At 39.8% G+C, this 19,965-nt stretch overlaps 1 protein-coding gene across 3 annotated transcripts in view; it reads left to right on the top strand.

Annotated features, from left to right (window-relative positions):
- The window catches only part of abcc8 (ATP-binding cassette, sub-family C (CFTR/MRP), member 8), a 49,657-nt gene that overhangs the window by 392 nt on the left and 29,300 nt on the right, over nt 1–19,965 (top strand). For all 3 annotated transcript variants that reach the window (XR_010914094.1, XM_067500157.1, XM_067500158.1), the window contains exons 2-9: nt 3,524–3,686; nt 5,980–6,121; nt 7,889–8,010; nt 9,535–9,701; nt 11,560–11,802; nt 14,542–14,730; nt 16,099–16,263; nt 16,374–16,529. Coding sequence is in view for 2 of the 3 variants with exons in the window: in XM_067500157.1 (XP_067356258.1) it covers nt 3,524–3,686; nt 5,980–6,121; nt 7,889–8,010; nt 9,535–9,701; nt 11,560–11,802; nt 14,542–14,730; nt 16,099–16,263; nt 16,374–16,529 (1,347 nt within the window). In the remaining variant the exon portion in view is untranslated. The remainder of the gene's footprint in view (nt 1–3,523; nt 3,687–5,979; nt 6,122–7,888; nt 8,011–9,534; nt 9,702–11,559; nt 11,803–14,541; nt 14,731–16,098; nt 16,264–16,373; nt 16,530–19,965) is intronic.

Below are 19,965 nucleotides of genomic sequence, written 5' to 3'. Positions count from 1 at the left end.
TATTTATTGCATGCATGCGTTTAACGATTTGGCAGCAGATAAAGGTTTATCATCGCTGGAATTTATTCTCGGCCAATTTCTTAAAGGCGAACTTTGGAAAGTGTGAAACACTGGATGTGGAGTTTTTTGCAACATAAGGGTAACAAATGTTCACAGCCAGTTGGAAAACTTTGATTTCTATATAAAAATATGAGTTAAAACACTAGCATATTCAGTCTCTCTAGAGAAACATTTACATCGATGTTACAAATCCATGTATGATTCATTTTTCACCTCTTACCCTCACTTGACTCCCACAGACAAAATCATCACAGTACTTGAACGACACACAGACACTTTGTCCTACCAGGCCAGTTATATTTAGTTGGCATCTCTCTGTATCCGTGGCTATTCAACAAAGATGTGATGTCACCACACAACAATTGCACAGCCTCTATTGAGAGCTGTTTGATATTTATATTTGATCTTTATGATTTTTAGGAATGCATTGTTTCTCCTTTGTGCTCTGTGGATATACAGTATATTAACCTAAATGTTATAGCTCTTGCAGCCTAAAATGTACTTTTCCTTTCTGGGCCTCTCCCTCTCTCTGAGTGGCTGCTGCTCTTCTTCCTCTCTCTTTTTTCTCTACACTCTCTCATGCTCCGACTCTCCCCAGGCAATCCAGTGATGGACAGTGCTAATCTCTGATGTAGGGCATCACAGAACTGCCCACTCAGTTGCCCCAGCTGCAGAAAAGGATAATACTGCACTCAGTGCATGCTAAAAGTGTATTATTCATTTGCTGACATTGAGTATATACATCCAAAGAAAGTGAACCCTCAACTGATAATTGTTTATGTACCCTAACCCAATATTTTATCAAACTGTTTGCTCTGCATTTGTGTAAGTATTGTCTCATTTAAGAAGATGGCTGACAGGAAGTGAGAGAACACCAGGAGTTTTTTTTTATTAACTTTCAGCTATACCTGCTTGTTTTTTTCTTTTCTATACATCACACTGCCTCCTAATAGCCTTTTCGATTTAAGTAAATATAAGACATCTCGCTAAGACAAACCTTTATGTGCTTGTAGTGCAAAGCTACTGTTCTGTTGTTCTGACTACGAATAGTCTTTTTGCGTTGACCGCTGCTATTTTTACAGTGTACTGGAATTTAAAAGTAAAAAGACGATCTTTATTTAAACTGACATTTAGAGTTTTTAATTATTAAATTGATTGAAGAATCGGTTATAGTTTTGATTACGGCCCACGACTTACAGGGTAAGTACAGCGAAGGTACTGTTTACTTATTAGTAACAACGGTGTCATCCTGTTACCCCGTTATCCCCAAAGTTTGTTTATTGTTATCAGGTAACAACAAATATGTATATATAGGTACTGTGGAGGTAAACTGTTGTTACTAATAAGTACACAGTAAGTTCACTGTACTTACCCTGTAAGTCGCGGGCTAGGTGCCCCCCACCAGATATTCCTTTGATGCTTTAACAAAGGGTCCTATGACAAACATGAGAACAGACTTATTACTCTCTTGTTACAATTTTTCTTTTACCTTATTTTGTTATTACATGGCCGCTATCCATGTGTGTGACACAGCAAAAAACTAGGTGCACTCAGACATGTGCTCATTACCTTAAAGCTTTTTTCTCGCTGCTTTTACGTGAAGGTCAGCCCGGCATAGATTACATTAGCCATGAACCGTAAATAACTGCTAAGAAAAGGCTATGAGTGTGCCCCTGTTGATAGATGGATTATCAAAATCTGCTCCCGTGTGGCTCTTTGCTGATCCCTCTGTACACAGCTGCTGTTGGCTGCAGCAGGATTTCTCCCTAAGGACTAGGTGCACAATTCATTTGTCACAGGAATTCAATAATCATTTATGTCGCTATTTTTCATGTTTGCTGTCTAGATACGGTCATTTTTGCTAAGTGCTCATGTAGATATGATGTGACCTGCCATGATAAACAACTGAGGGATAGATTGAAATTCCTGAAATGTAGTGTTATACACTTATAGGCTTGTCCACTAATGCAGTCACATGCAGCAACTCTGCCATGAACAGTAATTTTACTTTATTACTTTGTGTACTTTGTTTGTAAAATGTAGCCTACAGACAGGGGAAGGCGCCCACCTTTTTTTGGTCATTTTTTATGGTAATGTGTGAATTGTATAAACTGTACTCTGTGTTCTGGGAAGTTTTTTGTGTTTTTTATTTGTCATTTTGAGTGTTTGTTGTCATCGGATGTGTCTTTTTGTCATTTGGTGTTTATTTAGGTCATTTGTTACTTTGTGGTAATTGTGCGCCTATTTTTTGGATTGTTTTGTGTCAGCTTTTGGATCTGTTTCAGTTTTTGGATTTCATTTCTGTCATTTCTCTGTCTTTAATCATTTGTTGTTTTTACATTTTGTGTCCATTTGTGGTCATTTAGTGTCTATTTTTTGATGTGTTGTGTGTCTTTTTTGGTAATATCTTTTTGGATAGGTATTTTTACATCTTTGTGTGGTCATTTTATGTCTTTCAACAAAACAGTTTCAAAGAAGAGAGGCCCCATGACCTCTCGGACCCCAGGGGTGGGGCATTCCTTAATTTATCCACTTGTGCTATATTGCGTATGTTTTTAATATTTTGTAAATGGGGTGGACAAAGTATTAGCAACACTTCTCAATGTACTGCAAGTTAAACAGCCATCAACAAACGCCTCCGTAATAAACATAAGCAGTTATTTTTTTGTAAAATCAATTTATGTCAGAGCTGTTGTAATGGATTGCATTAACGTGTAGGCTAAAGGTTTACCTAATAAACTGGCCACTGAGTGTAGATGAAAGCGCTTGACGTTAGCGTTGCTCATTTAGCAGCCGTGCACCCCTTCTCTCTCCATGCTCTCTTCTTTCTTTCTCTCCATCCTATATCCTTCTACCCCGCCCTCACCCTCCTACCTTCACACAGCCTCTGTATAGCTCAGTCCTTCAGCTTGCCTACACACTCCTCCCCCCTGCCGTTTCCCAAGGTCGATTTTGAGCTCCTGTTTGCAAAGATCCAGAATTAGCAGGTGCACTGCAGAATGCCGCCGCTGCAAGAGCTGTATATGCGTGTTTTTGTGCGTGTGTGAGGAACATGTCTGAATGCATTCCAGCGGAGCCGAGCGGCGCCGTGTGCAAGTGAAGCTTCGGTTTTAGAGGATGTCTGCAGACTGCGGGCAGACGGGATGCAGATGTTTCTCACCAGCATGGCCGGAGAAGCTGCTTAGACTGCCGGAGAGGAGAGGGAACTGCTGCTGCTGCGCCGGACTGTGAACCCTTCTCCGTCCACCCTACCTCACCGCTGTCTCATTTATTTATCTGTATCCGATATTTGGGATTTGATTGACGAGGGCGGAGGAAGGAAACACCGCGATCTAATGAAGACGCTGTCTCCCCCGTGAACAGACGATATGCTCTGAAAACCTCTTTTTAAAATTATCTCTGTCTCTCCTCTTTCTCTCCTCCTTCTCCTCCTCCTCGTCATCCTCACGCCGGTTCCCTGCAGAGTCCCGGTTCCACCATGTCCTTGGCGTTTTGTGGGAACGAGAATAACTCGGTGGCCTACAACGTGGACGGGGGGGTTCTGAACAACGGCTGTTTCCTGGATGCGCTCAATGTGGTGCCACATGTTTTTCTCCTCTTCATTACATTCCCTATTCTCTTCATCGGTGAGTGTTGTTGGGAGGTGAGATCTCCAACCTCTTCACACCCCGCCTACCCTTCACCCCGCACACACAGACCACACATACACACAAAGCTCAGCTCATGTGTTAGTGTAAATAAATTTGAATACACCCAGTGAAACATCTAAACATAAGTTAAGGTGTCCGATGACCTACACGGGCTCCTGAGTATGATGGGGCATGGTGTCTACTTTCTTGACCCGCAGACCTTTTTGCAATCAAACGTGATGAAATGCAGTGCATGGAGGCAAACAGATGCCATCACACTGGCTTTAGATTACACTACCTTTGCTACTCCCCTGGCTGCTGGCTCATCCTGTCTTTGGGTGTAAAAAATCAGCCCTGCATCCCTGCACAGGTTCTGCTGCTGAACAGTCGCATGTGTTGAACATCTGCCCTCTCATGTCAGTGTCTACATGTGCTGTGTGTTATGTCCATCTTTTGTTGCTTTTGTCTTCTCAAACAGCACTTTGTCATTTCACACAATTAGTTTGACCCTGTATTCCTGTTTCCCAGTGTGTCTGAGAATATGGAAAACAAATCCAAACTCTCTATTAAAGAAAAGTAATGTAATCAGTTATGTTCAACACACACAAAGTTAACCTTTTTACATCAATTTGGTTTGTTTTACAGAGCTGAGACAATTAAATGATTAACCAGTTTGCTAATCTAGAGGAAAACATTTATTCTGATCATGAATAAAGCATTTATGTCATTTTGTTATTACCATTCTATGCTTCTCTTTGTCTTATCTGAGTGTTTTGTCTGAATGTTCCAAAGCCAAAGATGATCAATTTACCATAGTGCGCACATTTTAAAATGTGTAATCAGTCAACTCCTAGCTTATATGGAAAAAAAACTGGCTACATAAATAAATCCATGTATTCATACATCCTTTAGCTTATCTTTAAAAGGTCAGGGGAGCACTGGAGTCAATCCCAGCTGACATTAACCTACAAGCCAGGTTCACCCTTGGCAGTTCACGAGTCCATCACACGTCTGAGTCAATCATTCATGCTGACATTCATTCCTTCTGGTAGTTGAACCTAACATACAGACTGTGTGGCCAAACCAGGAGGAAACCCACCCAGGCATTTGGAGAAAATCAGTTTTAAAAATAAAGTGTTAAACTCCATACAGAAAGACCCAGTCAGGTCACACGTTCAAACCTACAAGCTTCCTACTGTGCCAATTAATTGGATATAAACCTTTTCTGTTGATCAACTAATCAATGAACCAGCTCTAACTTCCATGTTGTGTATACGCCTCACTTAGTCCAATATCTCTACCAGCTGCTGAGTGAAGAAATAAAACATTTTAAAACTAACCTAATTAATTTTGTTTTTGTTTTACACATTTGACCTGATGTAATGCAATTACACCAATTTATGAACAATTTCATTATTTTTGTACATTTTCTTCAGTATGATATTGTATACTAATATGGGAAAAAACATTTGTGTTAATTTCCTGAAATTGGTTTTAATTATGTTGCATGGTGCTTGAGCAGATGGTATGAATTTGTATGTGTTATCATGTGTGAAAAAGAGAGAGTGAAAGAGATGGATCAAGGAGGTGCAGGGATGTGTGTGTGTGTGTGTGTGTGTGTGTGTGTGTGCGTGTGTGCGTAATTGCCGGCCTGAATCAACACTTCTCCATGAGGTAAACTTTGCAGCAGTTAAGGTGCCAACAGCGAGTCATTAACATAATTTGATCAGCAGAGATGTGTTTTATGGCAAACATGACTCACGTTGATATAAATTACAATTTGATGTCCATGTAAATGTACTGAACAGTGCAGACTGACTGGAAATCAAAATCTGTCTATGGGAGGGGACAAAAGATCAATAAAAAAGAAGTTGTAGCCACTGTGTTTGCTAAAATAATTTACCTGAGTGCCAGCAGTCATCTAGCTCCTGCCATTGTCTTTGCCTTCCAAGCATTCCACGATCTAATAAAAGCGATAATAACACACTCATGAAGAGCAAAAAGTTAACAGACTGTCTGGCTGCCGTTACCCATAGTAGGTCCTTTCATTTATCCTGGCTGTGAGTACGAGAGTGGTTAGTCATAAAGTTCAAGGTTGTGCTGGGACTAGACAGCTAGGTAGTAAGTCAAGACTGTACAAGGCTGTTTTCAAGTACCAACTTACACCTGCTCACAGTGGTAAATCAAGAAAAAAATTTACATTATCTGCCTGTGTGAATATTAATTCCCAATTTTGTTTTATTATGTCTGACAAGTTGTATGAAACTGTATTTCCTGTTTCCTGTTGGAGGTTGGGGTAGCCAGAGCTCAAAAGTCCACATCCACCACAGCACCTGGCTTCACTTTCCTGGTCACAACCTGCGCTGGCTTCTCACCTTTGTCTTGCTCTTCGTCCTCGTCTGTGAGATTGCAGAAGGCATCGTGTCTGATGGGTATGTTTGACATACTAATCTACTGTTTCAGTCCCATCATGATTTTAGACACACAGACCATTTACCACAAACATGGTAAATGGTCTGTACTTATCTAGCGCTTTTCTACCTATTGGCACTCAAAGCGCTTTACACTGCTTCTTATTCACCCATTTGCTCAAACACTGATGGGGGAGCTGCTGTGCAGCTGGCCAACATTCACCAGGAGCAACTAAGTTAAGGGTCAGTGTTTTGCTCAAGGACACCTCGACCGGAGGAGCCGGGGATCGAACTAAAATCTGCGAGATGGGTGAACAACTGCTCTAACATTCCTACATTACATTCCTACATTATATATCACATCACAACATGATGTGATATATAATTATTTAAAAAGTTTACTCACTTCAAAACTTATATAATTAACATTTCACAATAGAGACAGTAGTGTAATTATGATAAAGAGACACTTGATTGGAATTTTGTTTCATTGTTGGGTGACACATATCCCTTTGAGTGCTGTTTTATCTGTGGGATGGCAGGTGAATGCAAATGACACTTCACTAACCAGGGAAAAAACCTACCATGCTCACAATTACAGCTACTGAGGATTCAGATAGAGGCCTGGATGCAAAAAAAGTGTATTTTAAATTAAGTCCACTGCAGAGGAAATAAAGGGGAGAGACAGTGGCTCTGGCTGACTCTGACGGAGATGAACTCTCTGCCCAACAGCTTTACCACTACTGGCCAGGTCCGTGTGCAAAATACAGCAAAATGTTTTAGTATTTGTGTTCAGTCTCTGGCCACTGCTAGCTGAGAACCAGATGACCAGAGATGACTATGGGACAACATCTACTCTTTAATGTTAAACCATATAACTTCTTAACAGAAACAAGAATGCATCTCACTTCTGACTGTGCATTAATGACATTGTTTTTACACGTGCAGAGACATAAAGGAGTACATTGCTGCTTCTGGTGTTACTGAAAACAGTGTTTGGCATACATGCAAATTTTAGCAAATTGACTGAGCCTCTACAGCCACACCAATTATAGCCATTAGATATGTGGTCCAGTTAAACTCCAACACAGAAACAATTGTGTTTGATCCATTTCTATCTTCAAACCCAGCGTTTGTTTTTAAACCTGCCTGCTCATAAGATTAGTGTTGATGTGCCAGTCTCAGGGTTTATGCATGAGGAAATATGGAGCCACAGCTGGATAGAGAATCAGTATTCTCTCTTCAAATCCCACAACTCCTTGTTATCTGTGTCTCTCTCTCTCTCTCTCCATCTTCCTGTTCGGGCCCTCTGTGTCATACTGTTTGTGTGTATATGCTCAGTGAAGCACCTTGTAATTATGTGTGGGCATTCTAAAAAAAAAGGATTATTGTATATTAGCCAATTCTGCAGATTGGAGGCAGATAACAGCATTTGAGTGATTGTTGGTAAAGTGAAGAACTCCATCTGCTCAGCACTTCACTGGGATTGCTACACTGACTGTAGTGCTGCGCTAAAGAGGCCGGACATGTACATGTCTCGCTGTGTGTATATTTTGTGAGCCATTCAGATGTGTGTGGCTAATTAATCCTTTCCCAGTGCAGAGTCTTTGACTAATTCATTACAGTACATACAGAAATAGTGAGTTGTGATCTGACATGGATAATTTAAGGAAAAGTTAATGAAGGCAGAATAAGCATGTTGATTAGTGAATCAAATTCATACAATTCAGACCTTGATTCTCCAGCCTTTTGAAGTTTAAGTTTTGTCTATCTGAAATTTATTTGCAGGTTCAGCCAATCCCTCCATCTCCACCTGTACATGCCCGCAGGTCTGGCCTTCATGGCTGGCATCACCTCTATCATCTACTATCATAACATCGAGACCTCCAACTTCCCCAAACTACTAATAGGTACAGTATTCATAAATGTAGCTGTCATTTGTAAACTAGTGGTTTACTTTTACTAATAAATTGGTATTGAACACACATAAAACTTTTAACTTTTAAAGACAGAGTTAATCAAAGTATGTAATACAAAACTAAACTGAACTCTTTGAACTTGAAGTGTCAGAAAAACAACACAGTCAAATTGTATGAGCTAATCAGGATGAAATAAATCCAAAGCAAGTCAATGGTCAGTGCAACAACTTACAGATGAATGACTCATTACCTTCAGACAAGATAGCAGAAGGATCGAGGATTTATATGATTCAGTGTAACTGTACTGCTCTAGGTAGATGACTTGTGCTCTAGGTAGTGACTTGTTGCTCATGGTTAGGAGTAGTTCTTGCTTGTAATAACACTCATTACATTTCCTTTTGACCTGTGAGAATGAATACATTACATAATGAGGGATATTCTTCCTTGTGTAAAAAGAATCACATCACAGCATGTTCTGAAAGTTGTGTAATCTTAAAATCAACAATATCTCCTCCTAACTTAATATCTCACCCATTTACTGAAATGCTTCTCTTGACCTCGATACCACCTTTTGTCATTGGCCATCGGTTCTTCTCGTTTGCTCCTGTATTGGTCTTCCTGTTGCAGCTTTTCGTGTATCGTTGATTCATCTGTGTTCAGCTTTTGATGCTTTTCTCACTACTCCATCACTGACGCCATTGCTAAGTTGTCTTTGACTTTTAGATCTCCATATCCCTGTCAGTCTCTTTTCATGGAATTGGCAGGGCGCTGGGCTCATCGTTGCATGACTAGAAAGTAATCTTCTAATTCAAGACTCCTACCTGCATGATGCCACTATTGCCACTATACAGTATAGTACATGTTCTTCAGTACAAAGACATAAACACTGTTTGTGGCTCTACTACACAGCCTGTGTATATAATGTTGTTTTCCTGTTAACCTGCAGTGTAACCTTTCCGGGACAACACTTACCAGTTTTCACAATCAGTCTCTCCAGTAAGCTCCAATAAAGCTACTGGAGTCACATGATGAGAATCTATCAAAAGATCTTTATGGAGAAAAAAATCACTAGCTGTTTACTAGATGAAAGGTGTTGACCTCAACAGCTGCTGAGGCAATGTTGTTGACATCTAAAGGGGAAAAGGAAAGCAGAGGAGGAGGGTAAAAATAGAGAATAGGACAAAAGTAGAAGAGAAGGACACTGTCTTTAAATACAGCACACATCACAGTTATTATGACAGTTGACAGTGGCTGCAGGACTAAAACTATTTAGATAATCACAAAAAATGTCTATAAATATTATACTATAATAATATGGGAAATGTGACTTAGGCCATGACAAAGTGCAGCTGGATATTGCACAAATCTAGTTTCAGACGAGCTGATTTAATAGTGGTGACAAACATTACATTTCAGCTCCAGCTCTAATATAATCTGTCTGCAGTCAAGTTGTTTATCTTTTTGGCTTGTCTGGCTGTTTTCTGTCTTTCTCTGATCCTTGTTAAATCTCCTCAGCCCTGCTGATCTACTGGGTGCTGGCCTTCATCATGAAGACCATCAAGTTTGCCAAATACACCGAGCATGGCATCGGCCCCAGGCAGCTACGCTACTGCATCACTGGACTGCTGGCGCTCCTATATGGACTCCTACTAGCTGTGGAGATAAATGTCATACTGGGCAGGGTAAGTGTGTGTGTGTGTGTTTGTGTGTGTGTGTGTCTGTTTCGTTCGACACATTCGACACGTGTAGTCATTTGGTTGTTACCAGTGTAAAATGCTGATTAGTGGTCATTGATGAGCAAAGCTGAAGTTAAAAATAGATTGGATACAATCATTGTACATGTTTTTCCCTCTTCAACTATGTTGAGCTTATAAAACATATGTTTATGCATCTATAGTAGTGAGCGGTCTCAAGTTCTTGCTGTTATTTGAAGACCAGCATACAGTAAGATGAGGAAAATACACACGAATCTGTCTGTTTCATGAAGAAAACATAAAATCTAAAGAGAAACATGGTAACAGCAGTCTATATCCTTGGTTTTGCTATAGTGCTAACTTGCAGATGTTTAGAGAAAACATTACATGCTGACACATTTTTCAACCTTTGCAAACAAAACAGCCTCTGACATCACAGACATCTTTTGGTTCTAGTTTGGGTAGTATATGTAAATGAATGCCATTAAACTTCCCTTTGACCTCACTATCCTTCCCTGACCTTTCCTAACTCTATCTTAAAAATTCCTCCAGATGGCATCACTTCAAGTTCAGTTCAGATTATGTCATCTTGTTGCTCATACTATGAAGCCTGTTATCATGGTCAACCTGCTTTTCCAGAGCTCCCCACGGATGATATAATGGGAAATCCTAATGGTGAAAAACTCATTCAGGTGATGTCATCTGCAGGAGCTTTTCAGCTAGAAGCAGGGAATATTTTAATATAGGGACGTTTGAGGGAAGTTTAAAAGCATGATTCTACATTTACACCCTAAACTAAAGGCATAGAAACCAAGTTGAAAAGAAGTCCCCCTTTAATGTACCATCATCATCATCTCATTGTGTTTTCATTCCAATGTGTGCTGTTTGGAACGCAAAGGACCAGTGCGGCTGATGGGAATCTCTATTTGGCCTAAAGCTATTTTGTAATAAACCAAAGTTCTGGACAAAGTGAAAATTTGATCTGATGATTAAACAGATTTTGACTGCCACTAGATAAAAATTCAGAAATCCAATAAGTAGTTCTACTATAACTATACTAAAGACGTTATTTTATTTCACCATGAATGTGGTTGACAAAATAAGAGACAAGAAACGAAACATAAAGTTGTTTGGGACAAATGCAAAAATACTGTATGAAAAGGTCAAAAGCAGAAAATGATTACAAAACTTTATGAATGAAACCAAAGGAGCGCTGATCAAAGGACGATGTGGCTCAGAAGTGGTTCAGGGTTGTGCAGGTTTGTGCCACACAAAACTGTGACTGAAACATGATCAACAGTGTCTTTAAAATCAAAATGAACTTTAGCCCTTCTGAACAGAAATGTGAAAATGTCAGACTAGCATACAATTTTTAACCTTTGTCTCCCTGACAATTTAGCAATCAGTTAACCTGTGCTAAAGGGACACATCTCTTACTGAGTCTGACACCTCTGAGTGAAAAGTTAAGAGAGTGGTTCTCCCATCATGCCCTTCACTCAAGAAAATATTAAACACTATTGTGGATTAAATGTTGCACCGCCTTTTCAATAAACCACATTTATACTTAAGTTTGAATTTGTCATACCAATTAATATAGTAAGAACCAAGGAGTTTTAACAACACATTGTTCGTTTCTAAATTTTGCTTCTTTGTAATGATCTTATACATTATGGAACCAGGTTTCACTGCACTGTGTCTGTTTTTTTCGTTCATTCTATTCTGCTGCTCTGTTACTTTTATAGATGTTTGATTTCTGATGTCTGATCAATGGTTGTGTGTTTTTATATTGAAGACAAGAGAGATACAAATGGTCAAAGTTATGTTTTTGTCCTTGTTTCTCTTACAGCGCTACATGTGTTTCGCCAACCCAGAGGAGGTGAAGCCTCCTGAGGACCTTCAGGACCTGGGCGTTCGTTTTCTGCAGCCCTTCGTCAACCTCCTGTCTAAAGGCACCTACTGGTGGATGAATACTTTCATTACCGCCGCCCACAGACGACCCATCGACCTCAAGGTCATTGGCAAATTGCCAATCGCAATGAGAGCAGTCACAAATTATATGAAGCTACACAAGGCCTTCGAATATCATAAGGTTAGTTGTCCCACTGGTTTACAGTTGGTAATCTCAGTGAGCTATTGTCAACAGTATGGGTTGTTGTCTAGTGCTTAAATGAATTTGGCTGTTGCGTAAGTGTGAAAAGACAGGAAACGACAACAAAAGACCCATAGTTTACTTGAAACATTAATTCTGCTAATACAGTATTCTGAAAAAACATTACATGCTGTCACATTTTTGCAAACAAAACAGTGAGTTCCCATTCAGGCTGTAATAACAGCCAACATAGACTCTTCAATATGTATGCAGCAAGGCCCAAGTTTAATATCTAATTTTAGCGCTTGAGATCCTGGATCATGTAACTGATGTGGTCAAAATCAAAGCATCTTTGTCTGTCTTGTGTAAGTGGTGTGGAACATATGATTATGAATATATTGAACACTGTTGCAGATGACAACAGACTGTAAGAGAAAATTGTCTGTGCTGGGCTGTGTTCTCAAAAGCTAAATGTTACTTTACATACTTGAGAAAATCAGTTTAAAAACGAGCATGAAGCTGCCTACTCATTATACAGTAATTATCATCATGGGATCAACTTGGATCCTCCAACCAGAGACAAAAATAAGGCTATAAGTATTTATGTAAAGGCTTAGAGTGCAGCTTGTTCTTGGTTTTGTAAATACAGATGTCGTGTGATGACAGTTCTTGATGGATCGGGACTATTAAACTGTATTCAGACTTTACAGAGATGATTAATTAATAGGATCATGGAAATGTCACACTGCCTGTACATATGCACACATGTACACATGGTTATGCTTATTGTTTCACTCGGTCTCTCTCTCTTTCAAAGTCCTGTATTTTTTCCTCATTTTGTAGTCAGAAAAACAAACAAAATGTCACATCACAATATTTAATATGGTTCCTCCAGTGTGTGAAGGATGGCTCAGGGGCTCAGTAACTATCAGTGTTGCAATGTGGGGTTTAAGTCAGTGCTCAAAGTAGATGAATGGACTGTTGCCAGTCAGAATACAATAACTACAATGTGTGGCTGTTGGTCAGTTTGACTATTACTCGTGGATTTCTTTATTTATTACACAGAGGGTCCTCTTTATGCAATATTGCCTTTGAGCAGGAGAGTGAACTAAATTCCTGCTTGTGTGTGTCTTGGGGGGAAATGTAATTTCTTGTTGTCGAACAACGCTTTCTCCTTTAAAATGACACTTTTTTGGATCTCCCTCTTCTTTTGGTGAGTTGATACATGGGTCAGTTTTCAGTGGATCTCTTGCAAAGTACAGCCCAGAGAAAGTGTGACTTTAAGTAATTTTTTTAATTTTCAGATTATCTATAATCTTTGAATTGAAAACTGGTGTTCATTGTCAGTCTGTTGTTTCAGTTTTTTTAAATGCAGATCACATACAGATCCTTCTTTTTGCGTGTCTCCCTGTCTGATATTTGGAGCACGTGTCAGGGGTCAGAGGTGAAGGGCCTCCTCTACAGGGTCATCATTTTCCAGTGTTTGTGAAGGTCACAGAGATTCGTCACTACTGCATGTGCATCTGGTGTGAATGCATCCCCACTTCCTTCCGGACAGGAGCACGGGATGAGAGAGACTGAGAGATCCCAGTGGAGGGGTTGAGGGGGGGGTTGGTGAGGCACTTAGATGAGAGTCCGGAGGCGCCAGGTCATTCAAATTCTACTGTGAACGAGGCGACATCGCGACCCCTGTGGGGGTGAAAGCACTGCTCTTCATGGGAAGCTAGTCTCAGTCATCGTTTGTGAGAATGAAACATCCTAATTATTTGTAGTTTGACCTGAAGGTAAAAAGAAAGGATGTGCGTGTTTGTGTGTGACGCAGACATTGACACATTTTTTTATATGAAGGCTGTGGTTCAACATGAGCTCAAATGGAAAGCTAGAGATGCATGATAACAGTCACGTCTGTTCTCACAGTTCAGTCGGGTGCAAGCACACACACACACACACACACACACACACGCACACGCACACACACACATACACACACATAAATGCACAAACTACACATAAAACACAACAAACAGTTTGGGGAGTGTTTACTGCACCATTGTATTTTAAATATTCTTCTCTGATCACTGCAAATTTGTTTTATTAAAATGTTTTGATCCTATTAATGAATACTAAGAAACAACAGTCTCTCTTGCAGTCTTTCTTGGAAGTGATTTTTAGCACCTCACAATTTTTGGTCATTTTATGTAATCTAAACCAGTTTTAGCTGGTTGTTTAATCTCCACCCTCTGCATCACTGTTGCAGTTTTATAGCATCATTGATGCAGAAAAAACAGTTATACACCACTGACTGAGTTTTACTGTACAAGTCACCATTAAGCACCACAACCCATGTTGCAGCTGCAGTGGGGAAGATGGAAACCCAGCTTAGTGTTCTCTTGAAGCAGTGGGTTGACTCAGGTTATTGGTGTTGAGACAGCTGCATATACTTTTTGGTGTTAGTATTTATCTCTGCAAAGATGTGACCATCAAATTTACTCTCATCTGAAGCAGTCCTCATTACACTGATCAGCAGAACATTATGGACGTTTCCCTGAATGCTGCTGATTTGTATTAGTGATCTAGACTAATATTCACATCCTATAAAGCCGACAAAAATATCATCCAGATAATGCAGATTAGCTGCATTGGCAAATGACATTCATGACCTAATGAGTCTAATTTTGCACAAGGTATTCATGCTGGTTTGAGCCCACATCTGTCCCTCTTCTATTTATGTTCAATCAGAGGCCTCTGGGAACAACACCCCAAGGTGCGAAGTGGATCTGGCAGGCCTTGAGGAAAGCATTTGGCAGACCTCTTATCCTCAGCATCACTTTCCGCTTCCTGGCTGACCTGCTGGGCTTTGCCGGTCCTCTCTGCATCTCTGGCATCGTCCATCACATCAGCAAGGACAACCGAACCATTCAGCAACCGGTGAGGACTCAACTGTACTGCCACACTCACACAAATATTTTCAGAAAATATTTTCAACATAAAAATGGAATATACCCAATATGTTGAAGAAGGCCAAGTGTATTTATTACACAAGTTTTTCTTGAGTGAATGAGCTGTTTGTCATTGCTCATTAAATATTCAGATTCAGATTTTACTTAGTGATACTGATCAGTGTCAGTCATTGCTGTGTCTTTTAATTTCACATTTTTGGGCTCTGTGCTCACAGTCATGAAAACTCGGTTTCAAATCTTGGGTATTTTTTAAAAATAAGCCATGTGTCTGCTAAAGCCACACATAGTTATCATATAATCTGCCTCCTCCAGACTTGATTTTGGGTCTTGATCAAATTTGACTGACTTGACTTCATCCCATGTCCAATGGATGAAAAGAACACAGACATAAGTTGATCGTGTGAAAAAACTAAAAATTGTTTTCTACTTCATGTAAAAGCCCCTCACTCAACATTAAAGAAAATAATTTTTTACGGGCTTTGATTAATTTTCAAATAATTGTTATAAGTTTTTATGTACTGTTTGGTACAGGATTCTCGTGGAGCCTGTCACATAAGTGTTCTCTATGTTTCAGCAGTCACTGAAACACAGAGACATTACGTGGCTTCCTTCTACCTCTCAAAGGTCACAGTGACAGTATGAATTGACAGTTATGATGGCCTCAATCCCCAGCACACCTACCGCGATGGGGCACTAATTTAAACCTCATCAAATAATTATGAGACTTATTGCTGCTGGAGCTGTCTCACTTTCCCAGACACATGGCAGATAGCCACCTCAGACATCCTTCTGCAAGATGGGCTATGTTCTGTGTAAAAAGTGACAATTTGAGCCACAGAGTCTGTAGCAGGATTGTGTTTGTGCATTTGCAGATAGTGGAAATATGTATTTGTGGGGGTAGAGTGAGGAAAAAACACAGGAAATTTCAAGGGTGAGATGAGGCACATTTCTAATAAATAATTTGTGATCCCCTCTGAGGGGATGATTGCTACCTGATGCAGAATTAATTAAATTTTGAGTGAGATACTGCCTTCATCTTCCATAGCCAAACCACATTCTTTGGTTTCCAGCCTGAAGGCTCCACATCAGTCCACTTTGATCAAGTTTCACACTTAATATTGTTGCCTGCTGTGGGATGAAAGTGACACATTTTGAAAGAATCTTTGAAGTTATGAACAGAAACACATTTACTTGAAAATGAATAACAGAAGAAATAGTCATGTATAGTCCTGCAGAGCTCAGTTTCATTGACCTTGCTGAGGTTCCTGCCTGACTACTAATGTTGAGTCGATCAATATGTCTCTCTTCCACTGTCCCTGCCTGCCTGTGCTTACAGATGAAGTTGCTTGGTATCTACTTCATTTCATCCAAGGAGTTTCTGGCGAATGCATATGTGCTGGCCGTGTTGCTCTTCTTCGCCCTTCTCCTGCAGAGGACATTTCTCCAGGCGTCCTATTATGTGGCCATTGAAACGGGCATCAACCTGCGTGGGGCCATACAGGTACTGTGTTTCAGAAATTCAGAAATTCACGATGTGATTATTTAAAGTAGCTTGAGATAACCGAGACTTTACTTTTTTGTTCTCATGAAGTACTCCTGTCCTCTCCCCAGACAAAGATCTACAACAAAATCATGCGTCTGTGCACCTCAAACATGTCCATGGGCGAGCTTACTGTCGCTCAAATCTGCAACCTGGTTGCCATAGATACCAACCAACTCATGTGGTTCTTTTTCCTTTGTCCAAACCTGTGGGCCATGCCAGTACAGGTAAGATACATGCTTAACTACTGTTACTGCAAGAGGTAAAATATTGATAAACAAGATTTATAGTCAATACAGGGCTTGGAGTGAAAACCAACTCCTTAGGTTTGGACACAGAATTCAGGACTTCCTATCTACATGAATGTATCATACTTGACCAGACTTAAATAATAGATAGGAATTTACTTTCTTTGTATAATTCAGGAATTCAGAGCAGCAGTGGAGCCCATATTGCTGTGGATATGAACTGATTATTTTCAGTGACTTTTCAAAAAGACATATCAGCTACAATTACTAAATTTGTAAGCTCTGTAGCTATGCCATAATCCCTTCATGCAGTGGTTCTCAACCCTGGTCCTCGGGGACCCCTTGCCCATCTTGTTTTCCAACTCTAGCTAACTAGGGCCCTACCCACTGCATATTACCTGAGTCAGGTGTGTTCTGAGTCAATCAGAAGCTGAAAGATACCATCTTAGATTAGGGCAGGGTGGGGGGAAACAAAGCTAATTGGTATCTTCTAGTTTCTGATTGACTGAACACACCTGATCCACGTAATATGCAGGTGGGGAGGGCTCCAGTTGGGTAGGGATAGTTGGAAAACAAGCAGTGCAGGGGTCCCTGAGGAGTAGGGTTGAGAACCACTACCTTAATATACAATAATAATAATAATATATAAATCAAGATTTATAACACATTGTAGAATTTTTGTGTTATGAACAGGTTGCATTCTTTTTCCACTTTGCCCCCTTCCTCCTCCTATTGTTTTATTATGTATTGTTGTGCTGTTTTCTCTTTTGTGAAACTTTAATAAGCTGTGCTTCAAAGGTGTTTTGCTGCGTGTGTTTGCACATGTGTGATTTCAAATCAGATTCATTGTATGAGGCAAACTTTACTTTGCCATCATTCGGGTAGTAAAGAAGTTTCTCTCGTTTTTCATGGCATAATAACCTGCTGTATCTTTCTTTCTCAAGGATCACATCATTTGTATTATATCAAATGTAAAGCTACTGTAGTCTGTCTGAGATGGAAATGCAGAGCAGACATTAGATTATAGAGATAAGCCTTGGGAATCCAGAAGAAAACAAAGAAAAAAATTTGTGCTGAGAGAGACAGGTGGGTGAGAGTGGAAAGATTTTGAATCTTTTTCACTAGTGACCGACAACAAGTTTCCAATGAACACATGTATTTGGAAAAGGAAATAGGGGTGACTTTCCCAGTCACATGATAATTTAAAGTAATAAAACCTTAGGTTGGTAAGAAACTACAAGAATTATAAAACTTGTAGGCATTTCAGTCTAAAACCAATGCTGTACACATTGTATTTTTTATTTTCCATCCAAAGAATTTTTTTTTTTTCAGCCAGCCTAGTGCATCTGCTCATGCTCAGAGCTACCGTAACACTACGTCCCTTCTGTTTCACCTGACCCATGTAGGCCTCTGGTGGCACTTCATATTCAAGTGTTCTCTAATCTCTATGGCAGGAAGTGCCAAAATGTGTTTCTGTCTTCTGTGAAAAAGCTTAAAGCAGATTATCATTTAGATTGTAAAAAGATGACAGAGACCAAATTGATAAAATAATAAATACTGATTCCAAAAGTTGCAAGTTGCAAAGTTGCATGTACCTGACATGTGGATCCATGATACACATGGATCCACATGTCAGGTACATGCAATTCAGCATTTTTGTATTTTTGGTCAATGGTGCTCATTGTAATATCAGTGGTGTGATTCCTGGATTAAAAAAATGATTTAAATATTATATTTATGGATGGAAAAGCATCCCACATCAGGCAATCTAAACCTGCTGGTTCCTCTGGGATCTGAGCTACATTAGTATTCTCTGTATGTAGCTACCTGTCTGCCCCAACCAGAATAACTCCATTGTGCTGCGTTTCTTTCTGTGATGGAACATGCCACCTTGCTTTTAAAAATTGCCACTAATCCCAGATGAGTCAGTCATTTCCTGTGGCTTGTAATCTTTGCTGCAGCTTCTACCTTCCAGTGATTTTTTTTTTTTTATGATTGCACTTTTTTTTTGTCTTTTGTTTTTTTTTTACATTTTTGTATATGAGCTGATTTTGTCACCCAACTTCAGTACATGAAAATCCTCTGCTCTATTTACTATACTGCAACCTTTTTCCCATTAGAAATTTTCCCTTGTCATATTAGGAAAAAGTGGCTGTTCCACTGTTGTTCTTTTGGATATTGGGTAAAGTGACCATGGGGATGACCTCCCCAAAAAGAGTGTGAGCAATATGCAGTGGGAAATAGATGTGGCGAATTAGAAGTAGCTAGTGGTAATGCTATGGAGTGTAAAGCTTTTAAACCAGGTGGAATTTATGAAGGAAGCTGACCAACTTCTATGCCAAATGTTCATGGATACGTGAAAAAACCTTAGTGGCAGCAACTGTGAGAAGGTGTTACGTTTTCTAGTTATTACAAAAGGAAGGAAAGTGTATCGTGCTGTTCTTTTACGTATCACCCACCTAGTTGGCAGTGACACCTAATATCCTGTGACAGATGAACGAGAGGGTGTGTGTGTGTTAAATGTCACATCAATGTTCATCTGTTTCTGTGTGTCCTGAAGATGTTGAAAGCGGCAGGTGTGATGCCAAAGATGGAGGGTTGCTGAAGGGGGGGGGGGTCAAGGACAGGGCGAAACTGACTTCTCTGCTGTTGCCGAGTAGCATCCTTACTGTGATGATACTGAACAACCTGAGCCGTACTGAATAAAGGAAGCCTCACTTTCATAAATATTTAAGTCTCAACCAACAGACTATAAACCATAACATGAAAATGTATTTTTAAAAATGCAAATTAAATAGAAATCTTACCTGAATCTTTCATTTACAAGGGTATGTTGACCCTTTGCGGTAGCATTCCAAAGTCTGGACAGGTTTATCTTATTTCTGTCTATGCTTTCTGGTGATAAGTTACTGAAGTCCGCCTGTAGTAAATTTAACTGATTGGACTTAGTTTAGAAAAGCACAGGGCTGCGTGTGTGTGATTCACACTGCATGTAGGAACATAAATCAAGCGATGAAGTCCACAGCCTCCACAGTAATAATTTGTGTTGAGAAAGATTTCAGGAGAATGTTATAAAACCATTTCTAATGCTTTGAATATTCTCAGAAGCACATTCTAGTCATTGTAAAATTGAACTGGAAACACTGTTTAGAGTTGCTAGGCCAAGCTGAATAACAAAAATGACCGTGGTCAGGGAGGTGACCAGGAACCCAACAGTGTCTTTAACAGATCTTTGGACGTCCTCTCCAAAGATCAGAGAGAACCTGACAGAAAGACCAACTCAGTAAAATTCTATCTATCAGATCGATTTGGTGGAGAGGTTAAATGGAAGCCATATTTTTTTAAAGTTTACCAGCATTTAAAGGACTCAGAATATGGGGACAAAGAACACTATGTCAAAGCTCGACCCTGCACA

This window comes from Channa argus, chromosome 4 (genome assembly GCF_033026475.1).
Source record: "Channa argus isolate prfri chromosome 4, Channa argus male v1.0, whole genome shotgun sequence".
Lineage (NCBI taxonomy): Eukaryota > Metazoa > Chordata > Actinopteri > Anabantiformes > Channidae > Channa > Channa argus.
This window is presented reverse-complemented; position numbering and strand designations above follow the sequence as displayed.